This window comes from Cetorhinus maximus, chromosome 1, assembly GCF_964194155.1.
Source record: "Cetorhinus maximus chromosome 1, sCetMax3.hap1.1, whole genome shotgun sequence".
In the NCBI taxonomy this organism is placed as follows: Eukaryota; Metazoa; Chordata; class Chondrichthyes; order Lamniformes; family Cetorhinidae; genus Cetorhinus; species Cetorhinus maximus.
The window spans coordinates 64,680,273-64,708,197 of NC_135879.1; the positions used below are offsets into that span (position 1 = coordinate 64,680,273).

At 43.5% G+C, this 27,925-nt stretch overlaps 1 protein-coding gene across 11 annotated transcripts in view; it reads left to right on the forward strand.

Moving 5' to 3' along the window:
- The window catches only part of arfip1 (ADP-ribosylation factor interacting protein 1 (arfaptin 1)), a 228,441-nt gene that overhangs the window by 89,016 nt on the left and 111,500 nt on the right, over nt 1-27,925 (forward strand). For 6 of the 11 annotated variants that reach the window (XM_078541507.1, XM_078541462.1, XM_078541516.1 and 3 more), the window contains one exon: nt 9,284-9,352. In XM_078541507.1, the coding sequence (XP_078397633.1) occupies nt 9,284-9,352 (69 nt within the window). Of the gene's footprint in view, nt 1-9,283; nt 9,386-27,925 lie in introns of all 11 variants that reach the window. The other 5 variants (XM_078541432.1, XM_078541498.1, XM_078541441.1 and 2 more) reach the window with 1 other exon arrangement.

Genomic DNA, 27,925 nt, shown 5'->3' on the forward strand with positions numbered 1-27,925 from the left:
ATGGGATTCATTTTTATTGATTTCTTAGTTTTGCCTCAGGGCAAGAATATCCAGAACTGGGCACAGTATTCAAAAAATATGGTCTGAGCAGAGCAGTAAATGGTTTGAGCATGACTTCCTCTGACTTCTACTAAATGGTGTATAATAGTTTTGCTATTAATTTATCAGTTAGAGATGAACTTTTGGAGTGGGAGGTGGAGGATCCAGTTGTCATGGCCCACATAAGAACCAACAACATAGGTAGAACTAGGAATTATGTTCTGCTGAGTGAGCTTGTGCAGATAGGGTCCAAATTAAAATGCAGAACCTCAAAGGTGATAATCTCTGGATTGTTGGCTGAGCCATGTGCCAATTGGCATAGGGTCACGCAGATTAGAAAATTAAACACTTGGCTCAAAGAGTGGCGTGGAGAAGAAAGGATTTCAATTCATGGGGCACTGGCACCAGTATTCAGGCAAGGAGGAGCCTTTGCATTGGGATGCACTCCACTTAAACCGGGCTGGGACCAGTGTCCTGGCCAATTGTATAACCAGGGACTTGGATAGAGATTTAAACAAATGGACGAAGGGTTCGAGTGAAGGGAGATTTAGAAACCCAAAGAGAAAAGTTGAAGCAATAGAACACGTATAGTGATGTGAGTAAAGACAAGCAAAGTGCGACAGGAAGGGGCAGAGAGTTTAACAGAAACAATACATCAGCGAGTACGATCCATGTTGTCTGTAGTAGTAAAGAAAAATAAAGGCTCTTTGTCAGAATGAGTGAAGCATTCACAATAAGATAGATGAACTAGTGGCACAAATAGAGTTAAATGGTTTAGATCTAATCGCCATTACTGAAATATGGTTACAAGGTGACCAAGGTTGAGAAATAAATACTACAGGGTACACATTTCGAAAAGACAGGCAAATGAAAAAGAAGGAGGGGTAGTCCTAATAGTTAAGGATGACATAAGGACATTAGTGAGAAAGGAAATAAAAATTAAAAAATCTGGAAATACTCAGGTCAGACAGCATCTGTGGAGAGAAACGGAGTTAACGTTTCAGATTGACGCCCTTTCACCTGTGAGAAAGGATCTTGGCTCAGAAGATCATGACGTAAATTCATTATGGGTGGAAATTAGGAATAGCAAGGGTCAGAAACTGCTGATGGAAGTAGTTTATAGGCCCCCTAACAGTAGTTAAACTTTTGGGCAGAGCCTTAAACAAGAAATTATTGGAACTTGTAACTAAAGCAATGTAAAACTTGGTGGGGGGGATGGACCTTTAATCTTCATCCCAACTGAACCAATCAGACTAACAAAGATGGTCTGGAAGATGAGTTTGTAGAATGCTTTTGAGACAATATCCTAGAGCAATACGTTGTGGAACCAAATGGGGATAAAGCTATTTTAGATCCAGTTTTGTGTAATGAGACAGTTAATTAGTAATCTCATTGCAAAAGGTCCATTTGAAAAAAGAAATTAAGACTGAATATATTAAGTTTGAAAGCAATATACTCTAATCACAAATAAGAATTGTAAACTTAAAAAAAAAGTCACATAAATATGAGGGGAGAGCTGGTTAAGGTTTATTGCGTAAGTAGAGAAGGTGGTATGGCAGTAAAGAAACAAATCAAAATACTCAACTAAAACATTCCATTGAAAGATAAAAACTCAGCAAGAAAGATCCACCCATGGCTTATAAAGGAAGGATGTTAAGGATAGTGTTAGATTAAAAGGCTTAGAATATAAACGGCCAGTAATATAAAAACAGATTGCAAGAGCTTTTAGAAGTATATCACAAAGATTCATGAACAGCCTCAGCAGATTGGAAGTTAGCAAATGTAACAGGGCTATTCAGGAAAAGAGGGAGAGGGAAAACTGGGAATGACAAGCCAGTTGGCTTGACATCAGTCATCGGGAAAACGTTAGAATCTATCATTAAGTCTTAACAATGCACTTAAAAAACATTGTTTAATCAGGCAAGCTCAACATGATCCTACAAAAGGGAAGTCATGGCTGACCAATCTATTTGAGCTTTTTTGAGGATGTAACTAGTAGGGAAATAAAGGGGAACCAGTAGATGTAGTATACTTGAATTTGCAAAAGGCTTGCGATAAGACGCCACACAAAAAGTTAATACACAAGGTAGGAGCTCGTGGAGTTGGGGTAATACATTAGCATAGATACTACTCAGATTTACTCAGTTCTGCTGAAGAGTCATGAGGACTCGAAACGTCAACTCTTTTCTTCTCCGCCGATGCTGCCAGACCTGTTGAGTTTTTCCAGGTAATTCTGTTTTTGTTTTCGATTTCCAGCATCCGCAGTAGTTTTTTGTTTTTAGCATAGATAGAAGATTGGTTAATGGACAGGAAGCAAAGAGTAGGGATAAATGAGGCACTTTCAATTGACAGACTGATTAATTGAGTGCCTCAAAGATCAGTGCTCGGGCTTTAGATATTTGGAATCTATATTCAAAATTATGAGGGGTCTGGACAGAGTAGATATGGAGAAACTGTTCCTATTGTTGGAAGGATCAAGAACCAGTGGAACCAATTTGTCATTGGCAAAAGAAGCAATGGCAACAGAGAAAAACTTTATTTTTAAATGGAGCAAGTGGTTAGGATCCCTGAGAGAGCAGTAGAGGCAGATTCAATAATGGCTTTCAAACAGATTTGGGTCATTATCTAAAGAGGAAAAATTTGTAGGGCTAGAGGGAAAAGTCAGGGGAGTGGCTCTAGGAGAGTTGGCACAAACATGACAGGTTGAATGGCCTCTTTCTGCACTGCAACCATTCATGATTCTATTCCATAACACTATATGAATGAATGACAGATGAAGAGAAAAGTAATGTATCTAAATTTGCTGATGGTACAAAGCTAGGTGGGAATGCAAGTTGTGAGGAGAATGCCAAGAGATATGGCCTTGGGTGAAACATGGACAAAAGAGCTGAACTCCAGAGGTGAGGTGAGAGTGACTGCCCTTGACATCAAGGCAGCATTTGACTGAGTGTGGCATCAAGGAGTCCTAGAAAAACTGGAGTCAATGAGAATCAGAAGTGTCATACCTAACACAAAGGAAAATGGTTGTGGTTGTTGGAGGTCAATCATCTCAGTTCCAGGACATCACTGCAGGAATTCCTCAGGGTAGTGCCCTAGGCCCATCTACCTTGAGCTGCTTCATCAATGACCTTCGAACCATCATAATGTTGGAAGTGGGGATGTTCACTGATGATTGCACAATGTTCAGCATCATTAGCCACTCCTCAGATACTGAAGCAGTCCATGTCCAAATGCAGCAAGACCTGGACAATATCCAGGCTTGGGCTGACAAGTGGCAAGTAACATACTTGCTTGGATGAGTGCATCTCCAGCAACACCCAAAAAAGCTCAACACCATCCAGCACAAAGCAGCCCGCTTGACTGGCACCCCATTCACCACCTCATACATTCACTTCCCCCACCACCGATGCACAGTGGCAGCAGTGTGTACAATCCACAAGATGCACTGCAGCAACTCACCAAGGCTCTTTGAGAGCACCTTCCAAATCAGTGAGATTTACCACCTAGAAGGACAAGGGCTGCAGATGCATGGGAACACCACCATCTACAAGTCCCCCTCTAAGCCAAACACCATCCTGACATGGAACTACATCACTGTTCCTTCACTGTTGCTGGGTCAAAATCCTGAAACTCCCTTCCCAAAAGCAGTCGATGTACCTTGCTGCATGATTTCTAGCCTCTGAACTGCTCTTGCAGCCAATGTTTCTATGGCTAGTCCAATTGAGTTTCTGATCAATGGTAACCCAGGATGTTGATAATCGGGGATTGAGCGATGGTAATGCCATTGAATGTCAAGGGGCAATGGTTACATTCTCTCTCGTTGGAAATGGTCATTGCCTGGCACTTGAGTCGCGTGAATTTACTTGCCACTTGTCAGCCCAAGCCTCATCATTGTCCAGATCTTGATCCATATGGGCATGGACTGCTTCAGTATCTGAGGAGTCGTGAATGGCGCTGCACATTGTGCAATCATCAGCAAACATCCCCACTTCTGACCTTATGATGGAAGGAAGGTCATTGATGAAGCAGCTGAAAATGATTGGGCCTACGGCACTACCCTACAGTGATGTCCTGGAACTGAGATGATTGACCTCCAACAACCACAACCTTCTTCATTTGTGCTAAGTATGACTCCAATCAGCGGAGAGTTTTCATCCTAATTTTAAATGACTCCAGTTTTGCTAGGGTTCCTTGATGCCACATTCAGTCAAATGCTGCCTTGATGTCAAGGGCAGTCTCTCTCACCTCACTTCTGGAGTTTAGCTCTTGTCTATATTTGAACCAAGACTGTAATGAGATAAGGAGCTGAATGGCCCTGGCAGAACCCAAACTGAATGTCAGTGAGCAGATTATTTCTGAGTAAGTGGCATTTCATAACACTGCCGATGACCCCTTCCATCACTTTGCTCGTGATCAAAAGTAGACTGATGGGGCAGTAATTGACGGATTGGATTTGCCATGCTTTTTGTGTACAGGACATTCCTGGACAATTTTTCACACTGTTGGATAGATGCCAGTGTTGTAGCTTTAATGGAATTGCTTGGCAATGGGTGCGGCTAGTTCTGGAGCACAAGTCTTACTATTGCCAGAATGTTGTCAGGGCCCAAAAACTTTGCTGTATCCAGTGCCTTCAGCCTATTCATGATATCATGTGGAGTGAATCGAATTGGCTGAAGATTGTCATCTGTTGCTGGGGTCCTTCGGAGGAGGCCGAGATGGATCATTCACTTGGCACTTAAGGCTGAAGGTGGTTGCAAATGCTTCAGCCTCTTCTTTTGCACTGATATGCTGGGCTCCCCCATAATTGAGGATGGGGATATTTGTGTAGCTGCCTCCTCTAGTGAGTTGTTTAATTGCCCACCACCATTCACGACTGGATGTGGCAGGACTGCAGAGCTTAGATCTGATCCGTTAGTTGTGGGATCGCTTAGCTCTGTCTATCACTTGCTGCTTATGGTGTTTGGCATGCAAGTAGTTCTGTGTTATAGTTTCACGAGGTTGATACCTCATTCTTAGGTATGCCTGGAGCTGCTCCTGGCATGCCCTCCTGAACTCTTCATTGAACCAGGGTTGATCCCTGGTTTGATGGTAATGGTAGAGTGGGGGATATGCCGGGCCATGAGGTTACAGATTGTGTTCAAGTACAGTTCTGCTGCTGTTGGCCCACAGCGCCCCTTGGATGCCCAGTCATGTGTTGCTCTATTTGTTCCAAATCTATCCCATTTAGCACGATGGTAGTGCCACACAATCCTCAATGTGAAGATATGCGGTAGTCACTCCTATCAATACTGTCATGGACAGATGCATCTGTGACAGGTGGATTGGTGAGGATGAGATCAAGTATGTTTTACCCTCTTGTTGGTTCCCTCACTAGCTGTCGCAGACCCAGTCTAGCAGCTATGTCTTTTAGGACTTGACTAACTAGGAAAGCAGTGGTGTTACTGAGCTACCCTTGGTGATAGCATTGAAGTCCCCCCGCCCAATATATTCTATGCCCTTGCCACTTTCAGTGCTTCTTCCAAGTGATGTTCAATATGGAGGAGCACTGATTCATCAGCTGAAGTGGTGGGCGGTAGATGGTAAGCAACAGGAAATTTCCTTGCCCATGTTTTTCCTGATGCCATGAGACTTCGTAGGCCCAGAGTCAATGTCGAGGACTCCCAGGGCTACTCCCTCCCAAATGTGTACTACTGTGCCGCCGCATCTGGTGGGTCTGTCCTGTTGGTGGGGCAGGACGTACACAGGGATGATGATAGTGGTGCCTGTGATGTCAGTAAAATATGATTCTATGAGTATGACTGTCAGACTGTTGCTTGTCTAGGCTATGGGACAGCTCTCCCAATGTTGGCACAAGCTCCCAGATGTTAGTCAGGAGGACTTTGCAGGGTCGACAGGGCTGGGTTGCTGGGTTTAACCGTTGTTGTTTCTGGTGGCTAGTCGATGCCCGGTATTCATTCCTTTTTTTTAGACTTTGTAGAGGTTTGATACAACTGAGTGGCTTTCTAGGCCATTTCAGTGGGCACTTAAGAGTCAACCACATTGCTGTCAACAAATTTTTTGTTGGTGCCTTCAAGACAACACATATGAAAATCTGGGAAATTTGAATACTTTAATAGCATTTTTTAATATCAAAAACGAAGTTCTACACAAGCAAGTATGTCTGATTGGTAAAAGCTACGCAGTTGATGTAAAAACAGATGTTGAGAATTATTTATTGGTGAACATCATGAGGCCTTGAAGTTCAATGTACGTTTTTAGTTACAGAAAAACTAAATGTAAAATATACATTTGAGTCATCAAAAAGCTGCATACATCACCTCTTGAAGCTTTGCTGATTATTTTCTTGCCTGTGAATCTCTTGGGTATATTTGCATTGCATGTTTAACATTGATGATGTGTAGACCAGTCTGCACAAATACTAAACTTTTGTAACATAAATCTAGAATCTGGTTGATCCTTGACATTGAATTAAGACTGCATTTATACATCAACTCTAATATCAGTGCAAAGCAAAATTGCTCTGCACTAGTGGTTACAGGTATATAATAATTGTAGCCTTCAATGGTCATTGTCTGAACAGCTGACTGTTGAAATGCAATACTAACTTAAATTGGTGAGCTAGGTTTGGTGAAACAGATCAAGTTTTACAACTTCATTAACCATCAAACCATCTCAGTTATTTTTGGCTACTACTTAATATACAAATAGTTAACTCTGCTGAGAGTTCTACTGTTTCTATCAGAGAATCATATAGCACAGGCAGAAACCATTTGGATCATTATGCCCTTTGAAGGAGCTATCCAATTAGTCCCGTGTCCTTTCATCATAACCTGAAAAGTTTTCCCACATCTCATTGAGTGAAATGTTTTTCTTCTAGTGCCTCTGACCATGAAGATCGTGTTCCATGTGTTGGATGTGAATACAAATGTGAAAAGCTTGCTTCTGTTCCTCTGAGATGGATCTTTGTTAATGGTTTCTTTGTTGTAAAGCACGTGGGCACCCAAATAAAAATTGACATTCTTTTCAGATGTATTTTAACAATTAGTTAAAAATGACAATAATTTTATTTTTTCAATGCACATCAGCACGAACCTCTATGTAAAGGACATAATTATCCAGCTTGTAAATATTTCTGTGGAAATATCCTATGGCAACCCCTCCTCATCCTTCTCAACCTCTCTGCAGCCTTTGACATGGTTGAACAGCATAACATAAGAAATAAGAACAGGAGTAGACCATACAGTCCCTCGAGCCTGCTCCGTCATTCCATATGATCATGGCTGATCATCTGCCTCAACTCCACTTTCCTGCCCACTACCAATATCCATTGATTCCCTGAGAGATCCAAAGCCTGTCAGCCTCAGCCTTGAATATACTCAATGATGGAGCATTCCAAAGTTTCACAACCCTTTGGTCAAGAAATTTCTCCTCATCTCTCCTAAATGATTGAAACCTCAAACTGAGACTGACCACACCATCCTTCTCCAGTGCCTCTCTCCCATTATCCAGTTTGGTGGGACTGTGCTCACCTTATTGCATTCTTATCTAGCTAATTGTAGCCAGAGAATTACCTGCAATGGGTACTCAACCAGTTCAGTTACCTCTGGTGGTCTCAAGGATCTGTCCTTGGGACCTTCTCCTATTTCTCATCTACACGCTGCTTCTCAGTGACATTATCTAAGAACAGTGTTAGTTTGCATATGCATACTGATGACACCCTGCTGTACCTCACCATCAATTCTCTCAACTCTTCCACTGTCTCTAAATTATCAGATTGCTTGTCTGATATCCAGTACTGAATTTCCTTCGGTTATGTATTGGTAAGCCGGAGCCATTTTATTTGGTCTCTGGTACAAACTCCTCTCCCTAGCCATTGACATCATCCCCTCCCTGGCAAATACCTGAAGTTGAATCAGACTTTTCACAACCTTTTCACATCTCAAGATGAGCTTCCAATCACATCCACACCATTATTAAGTCTGCATATTTCCACCTCCATAACATTGCCTGACTGTACCTTTACTTCAGCTCATCTGCTGCTGAAACCTTCTTTCATGTCATTGTTACCTCTGGAGTTGACTCTTCCAATGCACTCCTGGCCAATTTCCCACATTCTGTGCTTCCTAAACTTGGGGTCATCCAAAACTGTGCTGCACGTGCCCATACTTGCACTAAGTCTCATTCACCTAGTCTCAATACCCCTATGCTTGGTGGTCTGCATTGGCTCAATTTTCAAATTCTCTTCTTCGTTTTCAAGCCCCTCCATGGCCTCACTTGGCTGTACCTCTGTAATCCCCTCTAGCTCACAACCCTCAGATATCTGCACTTCTCTGATTCTGGCCCCTTGAGGACCCACAAATTTAATTGAAGGTGGTTTGGCAATTGCTAAGGCCCTAAGCTCTGGAATTCCATTCCTAAACCTCCCTGTCTCTCTACCTCTCTTTTCTCCTTTAAGATGCTCTTTAAGACATACCTTTTTTGATCTTTTGTCATCTGTTCTTTAGACTTTTTGTTATGTTAAAGGTGTTTTATAAATGCATGTCATTGAAGCAGTCTTAGTAATCCCTGAGTAGATGAACAAAATGCTTTATTGAGCAATATGGAAGGTTTCCTTTCTCCATCTGATAGCCTGAACAATATTAGTGAAACTTCTCAAGTGTTTAAGTTGCAATCAAGTCATTGTGTACCAGGACTGGAAATCCAGCTTAAGCTGCCATTGAGAATGCGTCATTGAGAATCCAGTGAACAGCTGCCAATCAATCCACATTCATTATTATTTTATGCGGATTTTTTTATTTGTGTAATAGTTATATTTAGAAGTACTCAAACCATTTACTTGAAATTGAACATTACTGATGATTCATTTGAATTCTGTATTTCAAAAAAAAGTGCTGTAGGCGGTTGAATATTGAATAAGAGAAGAAAAGATGGTTCATCTTTTAAATTATCTCCAACCTTGTGATAATTTCTTTCCAAATGAATGATCTAATCAACCCTTTGCATGCATTGCACTGTAACTAATTTTGAAAGGACATGGATTCAACTTTTGATACTATTGTAAATCTTCACAACCTGTCTCGTATTCCAGATCCTGCATGTTGTGGTTTTCCCAGTGCTGCTTGTGACCCTTTTTGTTGAAAGGTGTGCTTTCTTGCAGGGTCAACCTTTGAGAGCACAAGAGCAATAGTCAGCCTTGTCTAAATGGAAACAAAAATGCTAATCCAATTGCTTTTGCTTTTTAAAGGAATCTGAAATGGCAGAAGCACCTGCTAGAGATTCTGCAGCTGAAATTCCTGTCACCAGTAATGGAGAAGTAAGTGATTCACAAGACGAACATTTTACATGGGTATGGATAAAACAATTTTTTGTACTTATTATTTCAGCATGATCACAATATTAGCTGCACCCTACCCAGTCAGTAGACAGTTTTATCCTGTGATAGGTTTAGGTCTGACAGAAGCTCTTTCATGTGCAGTGGGAATGATAAGTCTGTCAGTTTATGGCTCCCGCTGCATACTGATGGATCCCACTAGTACAGGTAAACAACCTTGGCTCAGAAACTGGAGGGGAGTAAAATAGTGCATCCTCTGCATCTCTTAAATGAAAGACAATTGATCATATTGTAGCTATTAAATTACTTACATGGGGACTTCCAAAGTACAGATGATGTTACGCTACTCCCACCAGGTATCCCAACTTAAATCTCCAAAAATTTGTTCTTGGCAGAAACTAACTATATAGGTAGTCATTTGATTAATACAAAGTGGATGAAAGAAGACTGACTGTATACCATGTAGGCCTCAAAGGTGATGTGGAATTTTTTGTTCAGTGCCTTCCAGTATACTGCAAGCCGTCATAGAAAAACTGTTGTATTGGAAGGATTTAGTAGTTGAGTGCTGTGTGAAAAGTAGTGTTTAGAGCAACATTCATGAAATGAGTGTGCAGAACAATCATTTGCAATTCGGGCTGCAACAATTACCTAAATCAATGTGAATATAAAATGCATAACTGACGGATCAAGTATTTGTTAAGTGCCAAGTATTTTTCAAGTAATTTAACGAAGTTTGCTGCTAAACCCCTCATCCTGACTTGTCTATTCCAATGTATAAATTGGTTGCTGTGTTTCCTACATTATAACAGTGACTACACTTCAAAAGCACTTCACTGGCTGCAAAATACTTTGGGACGTCCTTGAGTCATGGAAGGTGCCACATAAATACAAGCCTTTCTTTCTTATTTTCCTGACTGAACTCCCTATCTTCCACTTTTTTTGTAAACTTCAGCGCAACCAGAATGCTGTTGCCCATATCTATTCAACAGTAAGTCCCTATCAACCTGGTTCTCACTGGCTTACATTGGCTTCTGGTCCACCGACTCTCATCCTCATGTTTAAATTGCCTTCTGCCTTCATTCCTCCCTCTCTTTGCAACCTCTTCCAGCTTTACAATCCCTTTCTTCCCACTCCCCACCAACACTCCATTTCTCTGGCCCTGTCCTCTGTGAGATCTCCTTCCTCTCCACCCTACCATTGGCAGTCATGCCTTTAGCTGACTGACTCATGTTCTGCAATTCCCTTCCTAATGCCTCTGCCTCTCCCTTTCCTTGTCAGAGACCTCCTTAACCAATTGTGGTTGCCCTTCTGAATATCTCCTTTGAATCAATAGCCATGTTGCAAAATTCCTCTGTGGAACTGTTCTTATTGCCGAGTTATCACCAAGTAGGGATTTATGGAACAGAATAAAAGTCGATGAGAGTAGTTTTGGTTACTTCATGTGCAGGAAATAATTACAACTCAAGGTTGATGGACCCTCAAAATGAGAGATGACCTCATTGAAACATAAAAGAGGTTGAGAGCTTGATAGGGTAGACGCAGAGTATCTGTTGGCTGGAGAGTCTAGAACCAGAGATCACTATCAGAATAAAGGATTGACCATTTTGAACTCAGATGAGGAGAAATTTCTTCACTCAGTGCGTTGTGAATCTTTGGATATATCTGCAAGACAGATGTTTGGTGCCTCGGGGATATGGGGAGTACTGGGAAAGTGGAGTTGAAGCCCAAGATCAGCCATGATCGTACTGAATGACGGAGCAGGCTCAACAGGCTTACGCCGCCTATATCTTGTGTTCTTGGGAAAGAACATGAGGTGAGGTAGCTAAGTTAATTTTTCGAAGAGCCAGCATGGGTTGACAGGCTTCCTCCTTTTGCTGTAAACATTCTATGATTCTACTCTAAAAGAGTTCACCAAGTGATGTAGAACAGAGAAATCAAATTAATTCCCACCACTCTACAGTTCATGTCAATAGACAGCAGAGGCAGGCTGATTTCTGCCTACTTTGTGGCATGTGAATTGAAAAGGCAGAGAGTCGAGGAGAAAACAGGGAGCTGAGGACTTGAGTGAGGCTAGGGCTACTGAGGAACTGGCTAGAAGCTAGGGAGAATGAAACTGCCAACTTCAGCAGTGAATTTGAGCCAGTAGCAGGAAAACCTTCAGCTATTATTACTGGAAAATTAAAATTTCAGCAGGTTTCTTCTCTTGTAGATTGCATGCGCATCCTAACTTTTGGATACATGATCACTTGATTCCTCTCCATCACAAAGATGCCCGTAACATTACTTGCCACCCCATTACCACAGTTTACCTGCAGCTGAAATTTTCATCTATGCCTATGTCACTACCTGGCTTTTTTACTCTAATGCTCTGATAGACATTCTCTGATCCTCTGCGCACCATAAATATCTATGCATCCCATACTCTGGAATTCCTTCCCTAAAGCCCTTCGCTTCTCTCCTCCATGATCATCTCTGATTTTTTTTGGCTGCCCATCTACTCTCTGCTCCTTTAACTTGACATCTATTTTTGTCTGATTATCTCTCAATGAAACATCTTTGGTGTTTTTCTAAGTTGAAGGTGCCCTATAAATATAAATTGGCATTGATTCCCAAATCTGTAGAAAGGAGAAATTGATCACATTGTTCCCAGATATGAAACCAATTAATATTTTAAAACTCCTACATGTTCATGTGAAAATAACATCGCTGGGCAGAGAATTTCAAGTTTAACCTAGAATTAAAGAAGGTGTGTAAGCTCATGTTGAACTTTTTGAGGAAAAGACATAATTACAGCTGTTGGCTTTTCATTTCGGAGGAGCAAGAAATTTAGGAGGTGTGTGTCATTCCTGAATCACTTAATATGTTTGACATTTAAAGACTTGTTCCTACATACATGCCCTATAACCAAGACACACACAACTAGTAGAGATACATATGGGAGATTTCAGTCCTAATTTTGATGGATGATCCAATCAACACATTTATAAACAATTCTAGTTTCCTAATATTGTCCTGCTTGCTGGTACTATCAGCAGTGAGTTGCATTCCAGTGTGGAATGTTAGAGAACAGTAAGCTTTAAGACTCAAAGTAAAGGTGTGCATTTTAATAATTGTTTTCATCATTCCGGACCTTTTATCATCTTTCCTGCATGCTTTAATAATGGAAAAAGGTGATACATTAAATTGTTACTCTTAAGAGCTTGAAAGTAGCAGATTCCCTCAATGCAAATAGTCTAAAACCAGGAACAGAATTGGATTATATCTTTAATAAAGTCAGATAACACCACACCCAGAACCAGAGGACTAAGCATCTTTCACAAACCAATCTGTAGCTGCAATCAGCCTGCAGGGCAAGTTTGATCCAGTAGGAAATGTAATATTGCAAAGCAGGAGGAATAGAGGGCCTAAGAAGGAGTTGCCATGGAAATAGTGCCCAATCAAAGTAAAGTTGATAACAAAACAAAAATAAAAATACCTGGAAAAACTCAGCAGCATCTGCGGAGAGGAACACAGTTAACGTTTCGAGTCCGTATGACTCTTCAACAGAACTAAGTAAAAATAGAAGAGAGGTGGAATATAAGCTGGTTTAAGGGGGAGGAGTGGGACAAATAGAGCTGGATAGAGGGCCAGTGATAGGTGGAGATAGCCAAAAGATGTCATAGACAAAAGGACAAAGAGGTGTTGAAGGTGGTGATATTATCTAAGGAATGTGCTAATTAAGGGTAGAAAGCAGGACAAGCAAGGTACAGATACCCTAGTGGGGGTGGGGTGAAGGAATCGAAAAAGGCTAAAAGGTAGAGATAAAACAATGGATGAAAATTCATTTAAAAATAATGGAAATAGGTGGGGGAAAAAATCTATATAAATTATTGAAAGAAAAGCGGGTGGATCGGAAAGGGGGTGGGGATGGAGGAGAGAGTTCATGATCTAAAATTGTTGAACTCAATATTCAGTCCAGAAGACTGTAAAGTGCCTAGTCGGAAGATGAGGTGCTGTTCCTCCAGTTTGCGTTGAGCTTCACTAGAACAGTGCAGAAGGCCAAGGACGGACATGTGGGCATGAGAGCAGGGTGGAGTGTTGAAATGGCAAGTGACAGGGAGGTCTGGGTAATGCTTGCGGACAGACCGAAGGTGTTCTGCAAAGCGATCACCCAGTCTGCGTTTGTTCTCTCCAATGTAGAGGAAACTGCATTGGGAGCAACGAATACAGTAGACTAAATTAGGGAAGTGCAAGTGAAATGCTGCTTTACTTGAAAGGAGGACCCTATCATGTTTCTGGGAGGGAGAGGAAGGTGTGAGGGTGGATGCGCGGGAGATGGGCCGGACACGGTTGAGGGCCCTGTCAACCACCGTGGGTGGAAAACCTTGGTTAAGGAAGATATGGTCCCTCTTGTCCTCACTTATCACCCCACCACCCTCCGTATTCAAAGGATCATCCTCCGCCAACTCCAGCATGATGCCACCACCAAACCAATCTTCCCTCCCCCCCCCACCCCCCCGGCGGTATTCCGCAGGGATCGTTCCCTCTGGGACACCCGGGTCCACTCCTCCATCACCCCCTACACCTCAACCCCCTCCCACGGCACCTTCCCATGCAACCGCACCGTCCAAGGGCCCAAACACTCCTTTCAAGTAAAGCAGCATTTCACTTCCCTCAATTTAGTCTACAGCATTCGTTGCTCCCAATACAGTTTCCTCTACATTGGAGAGACCAAACGCAGACTGGGTCACCGCTTTGCAGAACACCTTCGGTCTGTCCGCAAGCATTACCCAGACCTCCCTGTCGCTTGCCATTTCAACACTCCACCCTGTTCTAATGCCCACATGTCCGTCCTTGGCCTTCTGCATTGTTCCAGTGAAGCTCAACTGGAGGAACAGCACCTCACCTTCCGACTAGGCACTTTACAGCCTTCCGGACTGAATATTGAGTTCAACAATTTTAGATCATGAACTCTCTCCTCCATCCCCACCCCCTTTCCGATCCCCCCCCCCCTTTTTTTTTCCAATAATTTATGTGGATTTTTCTTTTCCCACCTATTTCCATTATTTTTAAATGTATTTCCATCCATTGTTTTATCTCTACCTTTTAGCCTTTTTCGATTCCTTCACCCCACCCCACCCCCACTAGGGCTATCTGTACCTTGCTTGTCCTGCTTTCTACCCTTAATTAGCACATTCCTTAGATAATATCACCACCTTCAACACCTCATTGTCCTTTTGTCTATGACATCTTTTGGCTATCTCCACCTATCACTGGCCCTCTATCCAGCTCTACTTGTCCCACCCACCCCCCATATTAAACCAGTTTAAATTTCACCTCTTTTCTATTTTTACTTAGTTCTGTTGAAGAGTCATACGGGCTCGAAACGTTAACTGTATTCCTCTCCGCAGATGCTGCCAGACCTGCTGAGTTTTTCCAGGTGTTTTTATTTTTATTTTGGATTTCCAGCATTCGCAGTTTTTTGCTTTTATTAAAGTAAAGTCAATGGTTGGTTACAGAGAAACAATTGAAAGGATGAAGGATTTACACTATGCTACACAGTACCCTTCCCTTCTTCAGTGTTAATGACATACTAACATTAATTGTTCTCAACTTTGATTAACTTTGAGAATTAATAATTGCAATTTACTTAACTTGATGTAATTCATTTTGGTTGCAATTTCAAAAAGGGTATCCTTGTGGCTCTTGATACCTATAGAATCATGATCTAAATAATTAATGGATAACTTGACTAGTCCAGGCTTGTGCTAGCTGGTGCTGATTCAGCAATTTAAAGACTTTGCCTTTAATATCCTAAGTATGTAGTAACTTATTGATTACACAAAGAATAGTAGATGAAGGGGAAGGCACTTATATGGCTTCTAACTTATTTAAGGGGTTTGAATAATGTTTTAAATTGCTTGGAACCCTAGGCTCAGATTATAGAATATAATTCATTTCCTGGAGTAAATTGTTTTCTTAGGTAAAATATGGTGGCAATAAAATTATAATTGCAATGTTTACTGTTATGAGGATTTGCACTAGGACAGGCCACCTAGCAGAAAGGATAACTAGGACTGGAAATCAGGCTTTAAACAATAACTTAAGGGGAGGGGACTGCTTGAAATTATGGAAGTACAACAATGAAAGAATTCAGAAAAGAGAGTAAAGGACAAACTCAAGGAAGGATAAGGATAGTGCAAATGGCCAAAGATCAAATAAACTTATCGAGCACAAAGGTCAAATGATAATGCAGACAGAGAGATAGCAGAGAACAACTAAGAACAATTTAAACTGTTGGTACAGCAATGTACATATTAATAAAATCAAAATGGATGAACTGGAGGCAATAATTTGTGGAGAGGATCCAGATATAGTCGGGATGACTGAAACATGGCTACATAGAGAACAGGCTCAACAACTGAATGTTGCAGGATATAACACATTTATGAAGGGAAGGAAGGAGGTGAGGTGGAGTAGCTGTACTCATGATAAATAGCAATGTCTGTACAAATAAAATGATGTAACTAACAGTAATATAGATACAGAATCCCCATGGATTGAGTTAAAAGATAAAGGATTCGCCATCCTGATAGTATATCAAAGATCAGTGCTTCCCAAACTTTTTCCCATTGTGACCCCATTTATGAAGCTTGAAAATTATCCTGACCCCAGAAATGAGGGGAGGATGGGTGGGTGGGGGTGGAACAGATGGTAGAGCTGTGAGCAGTGGGTAGGGAGGAGGTAGTGTTGGAGAACAGGCTGCAATCTTTTCGCCTAATGTTTTGCAGGCTCTGTTGGAGGCAATGTTTGAGCCTCGGAACTGATTTAATTAGGTTACACCTACTGGACCAAGATAATGTCCTTTAGGGAAGGAAATCTGTCATTCTTGCCTGGCCTGGACTACATGTAACTCCAGACCCACAGCAAAGTGGTTGACTCTTAAATGCCCTCTGAAATGGTCTAGCAAGCCACTCAGTTGTAACAAACCTCTACAAATCACAAAAAAGGAGCAAAACCGGACGAACCGCCCGGCATCGACCTAGGCACCGGAAATGACATCAACCTCAGTCCTGTCGACCCTGCAAAGTCCTCCTTACTAATATCTACGGCTAGTGCTAAAATTGGGAGAGCTGTCTCAGACTAGTCAAGCAACAGCCTGACATAGTCATCCTCACGCAATCATACCTTACAGATAATGTCCCAGACACCACCATAACCATCCCTGGGCATGTCCTGTCCCACTGACAGGGCAGACCCAGCAGAGGTGGCAGTTCAGCGCTATACAGTCAGGAGGGAGTTGCCCTGGGAGCCCTCAACATCAACTCCGGACCCCACCAAGTCTTATGGCATTAGGTCAAACACGGGCAAGGAAACCTCCTGCTGATTACCACGTACCGCCCTCCCTCGCTGATGAATCAGTGCCCCTCCATGTTGGACACCACTTGGAGGAAGCACTGAGGGTGGCAAGGGCGCAGAATGTACTCTGGGTCAGGGACTTCAATGCCCATCACCAATAGTAGCTCAGTAGCACCACTACTGACTGAGCTGGCCGAGCCCTAAATGACATAACTGCTAGACTGGGCCTATGGCAGGTGGCGAGGGAACCAACAGGAGGGAAAAATATACTTGATTCATCCTCACCCACCTGCCTGTTACAGATGCATCTGTCCATGACAGTATCGGTAGGAGTGACCACTGCACAATCGCTGTGGAAACTAAGTCCCACCTTCACATTGAGGATACCCTCCAGCTTCCAACTTGATAGTCGCCCAACCTCGGACGGCCCGCTTCTACCTCCTACCCAAAATCCACAAACAGAACTGTCCTGGCAGACCGATCGTGTCAGCCTGTTCCTGCCCCACGGAACTCATTTCTCGTTATCTTGACTCCCTTCTCTCTCCCCTTGTCCAGTCCCTTCCCACCTACATCCGTGATTCCTCTGACACCTTACGTCACATCAACAATTTCCAGTTCCCTGGCCCCAACCGCTTCCTCTTCACCATGGATGTCCAATCCCTCTACACCTCCATCCCCCACCAGGATGGTCTGAGGGCCCTTAGCTTCTTCCTTGAACAGAGGCCCCAACAATCCCCATCCACCACTACTCTCCTCCGTTTGGCTGAACTTGTTCTCACACTGAACAATTTTTCCTTTAACTCCTCTCACTTCCTCCAAATAAAAGGTGTGGCTATGGGTACCCGCATGGGCCCCAGCTATGCCTGTCTCTTTATGGGGTATGTGGAACATTCCTTGTTCCAGTCCTACTCCGGCCCCCTCCCACAACTCTTTCTCCGGTACATCGATGATTACTTCGGTGCTGCTTCATGCTCTCGTCTGGACCTGGAAAAATTTATTAATTTTGCTTCCAATCTCCACCCCTCCATCATCTTCACATGGTCCATCTCTGACACTTCTCTTCCCTTCCTTGACCTCTCTGTCTCAATTTCTGATGATAGACTGTCCACCAATATCCATTACAAGCCTACCGACTCCCACAGCTACCTCGACTACAGCTCCTCACACCCCGCTTCCTGTAAAGACTCCATCCCATTCTCTCAGTTCCTTCGCCTCCGTCGCATCTGTTCTGATGACGCTACCTTCAAAAACAGCTCCTCTGACATGTCCTCCTTCTTCCTTAACCGAGGTTTTCCATCCACGGTCGTTGACAGGGCCCTCAACCGTGTCCGGCCCATATCCCGCGCATCCTCCCTCACGCCTTCTCCTCCTTCCCAGAAACATGATAGGGTCCCCCTTGTCCTCACTTATCACCCCACCAGCCTCCGCATTCAAAGGATCATCCTCCGCCATTTCCGCCAACTCCAGCATGATGCCACCACCAAACACATCTTCCCTTCACCCCCCTTGACGGCATTCCGTAGGGATCGTTCCCTCCGGGACACCCTGGTCCACTCCTCCATCACCCCCTACTCCTCAACCCCCACTTATGGCACCTCCCCATGCCCACGCAGAAGATGCAACACCTGCCCCTTCACTTCCTCTCTCCTCACCGTCCAAGGGCCCAAACACTCCTTTCAAGTGAAGCAGCATTTCACTTGCATTTCCCCTAACTTAGTCTACTGCATTCGTTGCTCCCAATGCGGTCTCCTCTACATTGGAGAGACCAAACGCAAACTGGGCGACCGTTTTGCGGAACACCTGCGGTCTGTCCGCAAGAAAGACCCAAACCTCCCTGTCGCTTGCCATTTTAACACTCCACCCTGTTCTCTTGCCCACATGTCTGTCCTTGGCTTGCTGCATTGTTCCAGTGAAGCCCAACGCAAACTGGAGGAACAGCACCTCATCTTCCGACTAGGCACTTTACAGCCTTCTGGGCTGAATATTGAATTCAACAACTTTAGATCTTAAACCCCCCTCCCCCCATCCCCACCCCGTTTCTTTTCCCCCCCCACCCGCCTTTTTTTTCAATAATTTATATAGATTCTTCTTTCCCCACCTATTTCCATTATTTTTAAATCTAAAACTAAAACCTTTAGTCTTTCCACCCCACCCCCACTAGAGCTGTACTTTGAATATCCTGTCTTGCATTCTTAATTAGCACTTTTCTCAGACAAAGACCACCACCTTCAACACCTCTTTGACCCTTTTGTCTCTGACATCTTTTGATTATCTGCTCACACCACACCCTCAATGTGTCTCTTCCCCCCCACCCACCTTAAACCAATTTATATTTCTCCCTTGTTGAAACTATGCTTCAGTTCTGCTGAAGGGCCATGAGGGCTCGAAACGTTGACTGATTTCTTCTCCGCCGATGCTGCCAGACTTGCTGAGTTTTTCCAGGTAATTCTGTTTTTATTTTGTTTTGGATTTCCAGCATCCGCAGTAGCTTTTAGCTTTTTGTTTTTACCCTCCATTGTGTTGTGTGGCACTACCACGATGCTAAATGGGATAGATTTCGAACAGATTTGGCATCCATGAGGCGCTGTGGGCCATCAGCAGCAGCAGAATTGTACTCGAACACAATCTGTAACCCCATGGCTTGGCATATCCCCCACTCTACCATTACCATCAAGACAAGGGATCAACCCTGGTTCAATAAAGAGTGCAGGAGGGCATGGCAGAAGCAGCTCTAGGCACACCTGAGAATGAGGTGTCAACCTGGTGAAGCTATAACACAGGACGACTTGTGTGCCAAACAGCATAAGCAGCAAGTGAGAGACAGAGCTAATCGATCCCACGACCAACGGATCAGATCTAAGCTCTGCAGTCCTGCGACATCCAGTCGTGAATGGTGGTGTTCAATTACACAACTCACTGGAGGAGGAGGTTCCACAAATATCCCCATCTTCAATGATGGAGGAGCCCAGCACATCAGTACAAAGATAAGGCTGAAGCATTTGCAACTGTCTTCAGCCAGAAATGCCGAGTGGATGATAAGACCATAAGACATAGGAGCAGAAATTAGGCCATTCGGCCCATCGAGTCTGCTCCGCCATTCAATCATGGCTGATAAGTTTCTCAACCCCATTCTCCCGCCTTCTCCCCGTAACCTTTGATCCCCTTACCAATCAAGAACCTATCTATCTCAGTCTTAAATACACTCAATGACCTGGCCTCCACAGCCTTCTGTGGCAATGAATTCCATAGATTCACCACTCTCTGGCTAAAGAACTTTCTCCTCATCTCTGTTCTAAAAGGTCTTCCCTTTACTCTGAGGCTGTGCCCTCGTGTCCGAGTCTTTCCTACTAATGGAAACATCTTCCCCACATCCACTCTATCCAAGCCTTTCAGTATTCTGTAAGTTTCAATCAGATCCCCCTCATCCTTCTAAACTCCATCGAGTATAGACCCAGAGTCCTCAAACATTCCTCATGTGTTAAGCCTTTCATTCCTGGGATCGTTCTCGTGAACCTCCTCTGGACCCTCTCCAGGGCCAGAATATCCTTCCTGAGATATGGGGCCCAAAATTGCTCACAATATTCTAAATGTGGTCTGACCAGAGCCTTATAAAGCCTCAGCAGCATATCCCTGCTTTTATATTCTAGTCCTCTCGAAGTAAATGCCAACATTGCATTTGCCTTCCTAACTACCAACTCAACCTGCAAGTTAACCTTAAGAGAATCCTGGACTAGGACTCCAAAGTCCCTTTGCACTCCAGATTTCTGAATTCTCTCCCCATTTAGAAAATGGTCTATGCCTCTATTCTTCCTACCAAAGTGCATGACCTCACACTTCCCCACGTTGTATTCCATCTGCCACTTCTTTGCCCATTCTCCTAACCTGTCCAAATCCTTCTGCAGCCTCCCCACCTCCTCAATACTACCTGTCCCTCCAACTATCTTTGCATCATCTGCAGACTTAGCCAGGATGCCCTCAGTTCCTTCATCTAGCTCATTAATGTATAAAGTGAAAAATTGTGGTCCCAACACTGACCCCTGCAGAACTCCACTAGTCACCGGCTGCCATCCTGAGAAGGATCCCCTTATCCCCACTCTCCTGCCTCCTGCCAGACAGCCAATCTTCTATCCACGCTAGTACCTTGCCTCTAACATCATTGGCTCTTATCTTTCTGAGCAGCCTCCTGTGCGGCACCTTGTCAAAGGCCTTCTGGAAGTCCAAGTAGATAACATCCATTGGCTCTCCTTTGTCTAACCTACTCGTTACCTCCTCAAAGAATTCTAATAAATTTGTCAGGCATGACCACCCCTTGATGAAGCCATGCTGACTTTGCCCTGTTTTATCATGCACTTCCAAGTATTCTGAAATCTCATCCTTAATAATGGACTCTAAAATCTTACCAATGACCGAGGTCAGGCTAATTGGCCTGTAATTTCCCATCTTTTGCCTCACTCCCTTCTTACATTAGCGATTTTCCAGTCCTCTGGGACCCTCCTTGACTCCAGTGATTCCTGAAAGATCACCACTAACGCCTCCACTATTTCTTCAGCTATCTCCTTCAGAACTCTGGGGTGTAATCCATCTGGTCCAGGTGATTTATCCACCTTCAGACCTTTCAGTTTTCCTAGCACCTTCTCCTTGGTAATGGCCACCATACTCACCTCTGCCCCCTGACTCCCTTGAACTTTGGGGATGTTACTCGTGTCTTCCACTGTGAAGACTGACGCAAAGCACCTATTCAGTTCCTCCGCCATTTCTTTGTTCCCCACTACTACTTCTCCAGCGTCATTTCCCAGCGGCCCAATGTCCACTTTTGCCTCTCTCTTACCCTTTATATATCTAAAAAAAACTCTTGCAATCTTCTTTTATATTACTGGATAGTTTACCCTCATATTTAATCTTCTCCCTCCTTATTTCTTTTTTAGTTGTCCTCTGTTGGTCTTTGTAGGCTTCCCAAACCCCTGGTTTCCCACTGCTCTTCGCCACATTGTATGCTTTCTCTTTGGCTTTTATGCTGTCCTTGACTTTCCTTGTAAGCCATGGTTGTCTCGTCCTCCCTTTAGCATGCTTCTTCTTCCTAGGGATGTATTTTTGCTGTGTCTCCCAAATTACTCCCAGAAACTCCTGCCATTGCTGTTCCACTGTCTTTCCTGCTAGGCTCATCTCCCAGTCAATTCTGGCCAGCTCATCCCTCTGTAGTTGCCTTTATTGAACTGTAATACCGTTACATCTGATTCCAGCTTTTTCCTCTCAAATTGCAGGGTAAATTCTATCATATTATGGTCTCTTCCTCCTAAGGGTTCCTTCACCTTAAGCTCCCTTATCAAATTTGCCTCATTACACATCACTAAATCTAGAATTGCCTGTTCCCTAGTGGGCTTCACCACAAGCTGCTCTAAAAAACCATCTCGTAGACATTCTACAAATTCCTTTTCTTGGGATCCATTACCAACCTGATTTTCCCAGTCTACCTGCATATTGAAATCCCCCATGATCACTGTAACCTTGCCTTTCTTACACGCCTTTTCTATCTCCTGGTGTATCTTGTGCCCCACGTCCTGACTACTGTTCGGAGGCCTGTACATAACTCCCATTATAGTTTTTTTACCTTTGCGGTTCCTCAACTCTTCCCACACAGATTCTACATCATCTGACCCTACGTCATTTCTTGCTATCGATTTAATTTCATTTCTTACTAACAAAGCATCCCCACCCCCTCTGCCAACCTGCCTATCTTTTCGATAGGATGTATATCCTTGGATATTTAGCTCCCAGTCCTGATCCCCTTGCAGCCATGTCTCCGTGATGCCCACCACATCATACCTGCCAAATTCAATCTGCGCCACAAGCTCATTTACCTTATTTCGTATACTGTGTGCATTCAGATACAACACCTTCAGTCCTGTATTTTCCGTCCCCTTTCTCATTGTCGTCCCTTTATCTGATGTGCTTGAAGTTAGATTCCTAGCCCTTTCCAAACACTCTGCCCTATTTTGTGTTCTGGGGACTTTAATAGCCTCTCCTTTCTTTTGAGTTTTTTCATAATTTTCCATGAAGTTGAATCCACCCCCACCCCCCACACGCTAACCTGCTGCTTTGTTTTCCATTAGTCATACCTCTTGGAGTTTTACCCTTCCCCCCCCCACCCACTTTCTAGTTTAAAGTCCTGTTGACCACCCTATTTACCCTTTTCGCTAGAATATTGGTCCCAGATCGGTTCAGGTGGAGACCATCTCAACGGTACAGATCCCTCCTGTTCCAATACTGATACCAGTGCCCCATGAAATGGAACCCCTCTTTCCCGCACCACTCCTTTAGCCACGTGTTTACTTCCCTTATTCTCGTGTCCCTATGCCAATTTGCACGCGGCTCGGGTAGTAATCCGGAGATTATAACCCTTGAGGACCTGTTCTTTAATTTAGTTCCTAGTTCCTGATAATCCCCAAACAGGTCCTCTTTCCTAGTCTTACCTATGTTATTTGTCCCGACGTGGACCACAACAACTTGATCCTCCCCCTCCCTCTCCAATATCCTTTCAAGCCGGTCAGAGATGTCCCTCACCCTGGCACCGAGCAGGCAACATACCATGTGGGACTCTCGATCCTGCTTACAAAGGATGCTATCAATTCCCCTAATTATAGAATCCCCTACAACTACCACTTGTCTTTTTGCTGCCCCCTCTTGAATGGCCTCCTGTGCCATGGTGCTGTGGTCAACTGGCTCATCCTCCCTACAGCCCTGTTCCTCATCCACACAGGGAGCAAGTACCTCATACCTGTTGGACAAGGTCAAGATCTGAGGCTCCTCTGTTCCTGAACACAGGATCCCTCTACCTGCCTCACTTGGAGTCACACCCTGCTGACCCTGACCACTGACCGAACTTGAGGTACTTAATCTACCGAGTGTGACCGCCTTCTGAAACAAAGCGTCCAGGTAACTCTCCCCCTCCCGGATGTGCCGCAGCGTCTGGAGCTCGGACCCCAGCTCATCAATTCTGAGCCGGAGTTCCTCCAGCAACCAACACTTGCTGCAGATGTGGTCACTGCGGCTCGCAATGGGATCTGCCAGCTCCCACGTCATACAGCTACAGCACATCACCTGCCCAGCCATCTCGACTTAGATAATTAATTTATTAATTAGCTTTGCAGTGTTTTTTTTTTTCAAATTTGGTGCAGATTTCCTACCAACCAATGATCCTCCTCCAGAGGTTTCCAGCATCACAGATGCCAGTCTTCAGCCAATTTGATTCACTCCACGTGATATCAAGAAACGTCTGAAGGCATTGGATACTGCAAAGACTATGGGCCCTAACAACGTTCCAGCAATAGCACTGAAGGCTTGTGCTCCAGAACTTGCCGAACCCCTAGCCGAGCTGTTCCAGTGCAGTTACAACACTGGCAATTATCCGGCTATGTGGAAAATTGCTCAGATATGTCCTGTACACACACAGCAGGACAAATCCAACCCAGTCAGTTACCGCCCCCTCAGTCTACTCTCGATCATCAGTAAGTAATGGAAGGGGTCATCAACAGTGCTATCAAGCGGCACTTGCTTAGCAATAACCTGCTCACTGACACCCAGTTTGGGTTCCGCCAGGGCCACTCAGCTCCTGACCTAATTACAGCCTTGGTTCAAACATGGACAGAAGAGCTGAACTCCCGAGGTGACGTGACAGTGAACTTGACATCAAGGCAGCATTTGACCAAGTGTTGCATCAAGGAGCCCTAGCAAAGCAAGTCAATAGGAGTCAGGGGGGAAAAGTCTCTGCTGGTTGGAGTCATACCTAGCAAGAAGGAAGATGGTTGTGATTGTTGGAGGTCAGCCATCTCAGCTCCAGGACATCACTGCAGGAGTTCCTCAAGGCTGTGTCCTCGGCCCAACCATCTTAAGCTGCTTCATCAGTGATCTTCCTTCCATCATAAGGTCAGAAGTGGGGATGTTCGCTGATGATTGCACAATGTTCAGTATCATTCGCAACTCCTCAGATGCTGAAGCAGTCCATGTCCAAATGCAGCAAGACCTGGACAATATCCAGGCTTGGGCTGACAAGTGGCAATTAACATTCGCCACACAAGTGTCAGGCAATGACCATCTCCAACAAGAGGGAACCCAACCATCACCCCATGATGTTCAATGGCATTACCATCACTGAATCACCCACTATCAACATCCTGGGGGTTACCATTGACTAGAAACTGAACTGGACTAGCCATATAAAAACTGTGGGCAAGAGCAGGTCAGAGGCTAGGAATCCTGCGACGAGTAACTCACCTCTTGACTCCCCAAAGCTTGTCCATCATCTACAAGGCACAAGTCAGGAGTGTGATGGAATACTCCCCACTTGCCTGGATGAGTACAGCTCCCACAACATTCAAGAAGTTTGACACCGTCCAGGACAAAGCAGCCCGCTTGATTGGCACCACACCCAAAAACATTCACTCCCTCCACCACCGACGCATAGTAGCAGCAGTGTGTACCATCTACAAGATGAACTGCAGGAATTCACCAAGGCTTCTTCAAAAGCACCTTCCAAACCCACGACCACTACCATCTAGAAGGACAAGGGCAGCAGATAGATGGGAACACCATCACCTGGAAGTTCTCCTCTCAGTCACTCGCCATCCTGACTTGGCAATATATCGCAGTTCCTTCACTGTCACTGGGTCAAAATCCTGGAACTCCCTTCCTAACAGCATTCTGGGTGTTCCTACACCATATGGACTGCAGTGGTTGAAGAAGGCAGCTCACCACCACCTTCTCAAGGGCAATTAGGGATGGGCAATAAATGCTGGCCCAGCCAGCGAAGCCCTCATCCCGTGAATGAATTTTTTAAAAAAGAAAAAAATAGTGCACATCAAGGGGCCTCGAAGCTGATCCCTGGACTGTTCCATCTGAGTCCATTGCTGCCACAGAGGAGAGGGAGCTGACATCTCCAGTTGCTTGCCCCAGCCCACAATTTGGGATCCCTTGCCATCGACATCTTATAGTGGAAGGGAATGGGAGGAAGAAACATGTTGGCAAATCCTATGAAGCGAGACCGGATGTAGAATAATAACCATAGGAGATATCAATAAGCTGAAATAAACTGGCAGGAAGTAGCAGCAAAACGAAATAAGGGAATTGAGCTTTTATTGTGTCCACAAAACTCTTACCTCACTCATGTAGAAGGTCAAGAAAATAGCCACTGCTGAATCTTGTAATTGGTAATGAAATTAAATAGGTAGAAGAGCGGGAGAGTACCTTGGTAGAAGTAGAACTACACCTTGGTAAGGTTCAAGATTAGAAATGAGAGCAACTTGAGTAGGACAAAGAGTAAGGTAGTAGATCTGAAAAGATCACAATGAAATGCCAGTGAAACTAAAGAAAGTAAATTGGCAGAAAATTTCAGAAAACAGAAATGAATCCGTGGAAAAAGAATAATCAATAGAATTCGGAGAAATGTATTCCACTAAAAGCCAAAAACAAGCTAGCCAATTGTGGAGCACTGTGGATGAATAAGTAACTAGAGAAAATTGAATCTAAAGAAAATGACATATAAGAAATACTTAGAAACTAAAGGAGAAGAGGACAAAAAGGAATATAAAGGGCTTGGTGGGGAGGGGGTAGAAGGGAAGTTTTTTAAAAAAAAGTAAGGCAAAGAGAAATTCTAAAATCAAATTACCAAGGAGTATAAAAATTAACATTAAAGTTTATTCTGTAGGTACATAAATAACAAAAGGAAAAGTAGGGATAAGGCCACTAAGCAATGAATGAGATAAACTTGCAGGTAGAGCTGTATTTCGCTGTCAGGAACGAAGCAGTGATGCCCACAGTTGACCTGTTCAAGGAGATCTCCAGGTGTCCAGCAGCAGTGATATCAAAAAGCAGGATAAGCAGCAAATCATATTGAAACATCCCCACAGGCAGCAAACCACGAAGTTAAATTCACTGAACCTCTTCACTTTTAATTTTGCATGTTTGCAGTTGGTAGAATAAATGGTTGAGCCATAAACATGGAATTAAGATAGAAGATAAAATATCAAAGATGCTTAAAAAATTAAAATATGTAGAGTTTCTTTAAGTGGCAAAATTTGACATTCAACAAATATAAAGTTGCTCTTTCAAGGCCTGTGAGGCTATTCAGCAGTAATTGTGAACTTAGTACTTTGTAAAGAAAAAACAGTTATACCTTGTTCAACAAGATGTAACTTTTTCAAAGCTTTACAGTGAGAGAGAGCGCAAGAGTCAATGTTCTTGTCAATTCGGAGATTTCTAATTCATTACAGTTTGTGGGGGGTACTTCAATAGTGCACACTCTAGCGAAGCATCGAAATCACTGAGAGCAGCATCTGGAGTTCTGCATTTAATTGTGTGTATATGGACTTCAGAAGTTGTCAGTTTTAGGGAGTAATGATGACAAATGCAGACAATTCTGCCATCATTACCATCATTAAAATTTAGGCTGTAATGACAGAGAAATGGCACAAGTGTTAAATAGCCATCTCAGATTTTACTAAAGAAGTTAATGAAACAGGTGCTCTGCTAGAAGATTAGCTTAAAAAGAATTTTAATACAGTTGGGAAAGAAATGGAGAAAATAATTAAGAAACTAGTAAAACTAAAAAAGGATAAAACCCCAGGTCTGGATGGAATTGGAGCTGATCATGATACTATGTACAAAAAGGGAGATGAAAGAAAACCTGGGGACCAGCCACCTGACAGTTGGTGATCGGAATGATACTCAAATTTATAGTAAAAGACGTGAGAGGAGATGGTGAAGGGTAGTTATTCTGAATGGAGGAAAGTAGAAAGCAATGGTTCACAAAGCTCAACGCCAGGATCACTGTTGTTCATAATTTACATTAATATTTTGGTCTTGGAAACAAGTTGCTCAATCAAAATTTGTAGATGATGCCAAACTAACTAACTAATATAACTGACACTGAGGAAGAATGCAATATAATACAAAAAGATATTAGAAAACTTTCAGACTGCACAGTTAAGTGGCAAATAAACTTTAACATAGACAAATATGAAGTGATGCACTTTGGTAGGAAAAATAGAAACATCACCTGCACCTTAGAAAGTAAGAAACTGAATGGGGTGGAAGAGAAAGGGGATCTAGGGATATAAGTGAACAGAGATTTAAAAGTGGAATCACAGGTTAGAAAAGGATTTATTTCTATAGGCACATAACTGATAAGTAGTGAAGTTTTGTTAAACTTGTTTAGGACCCAAG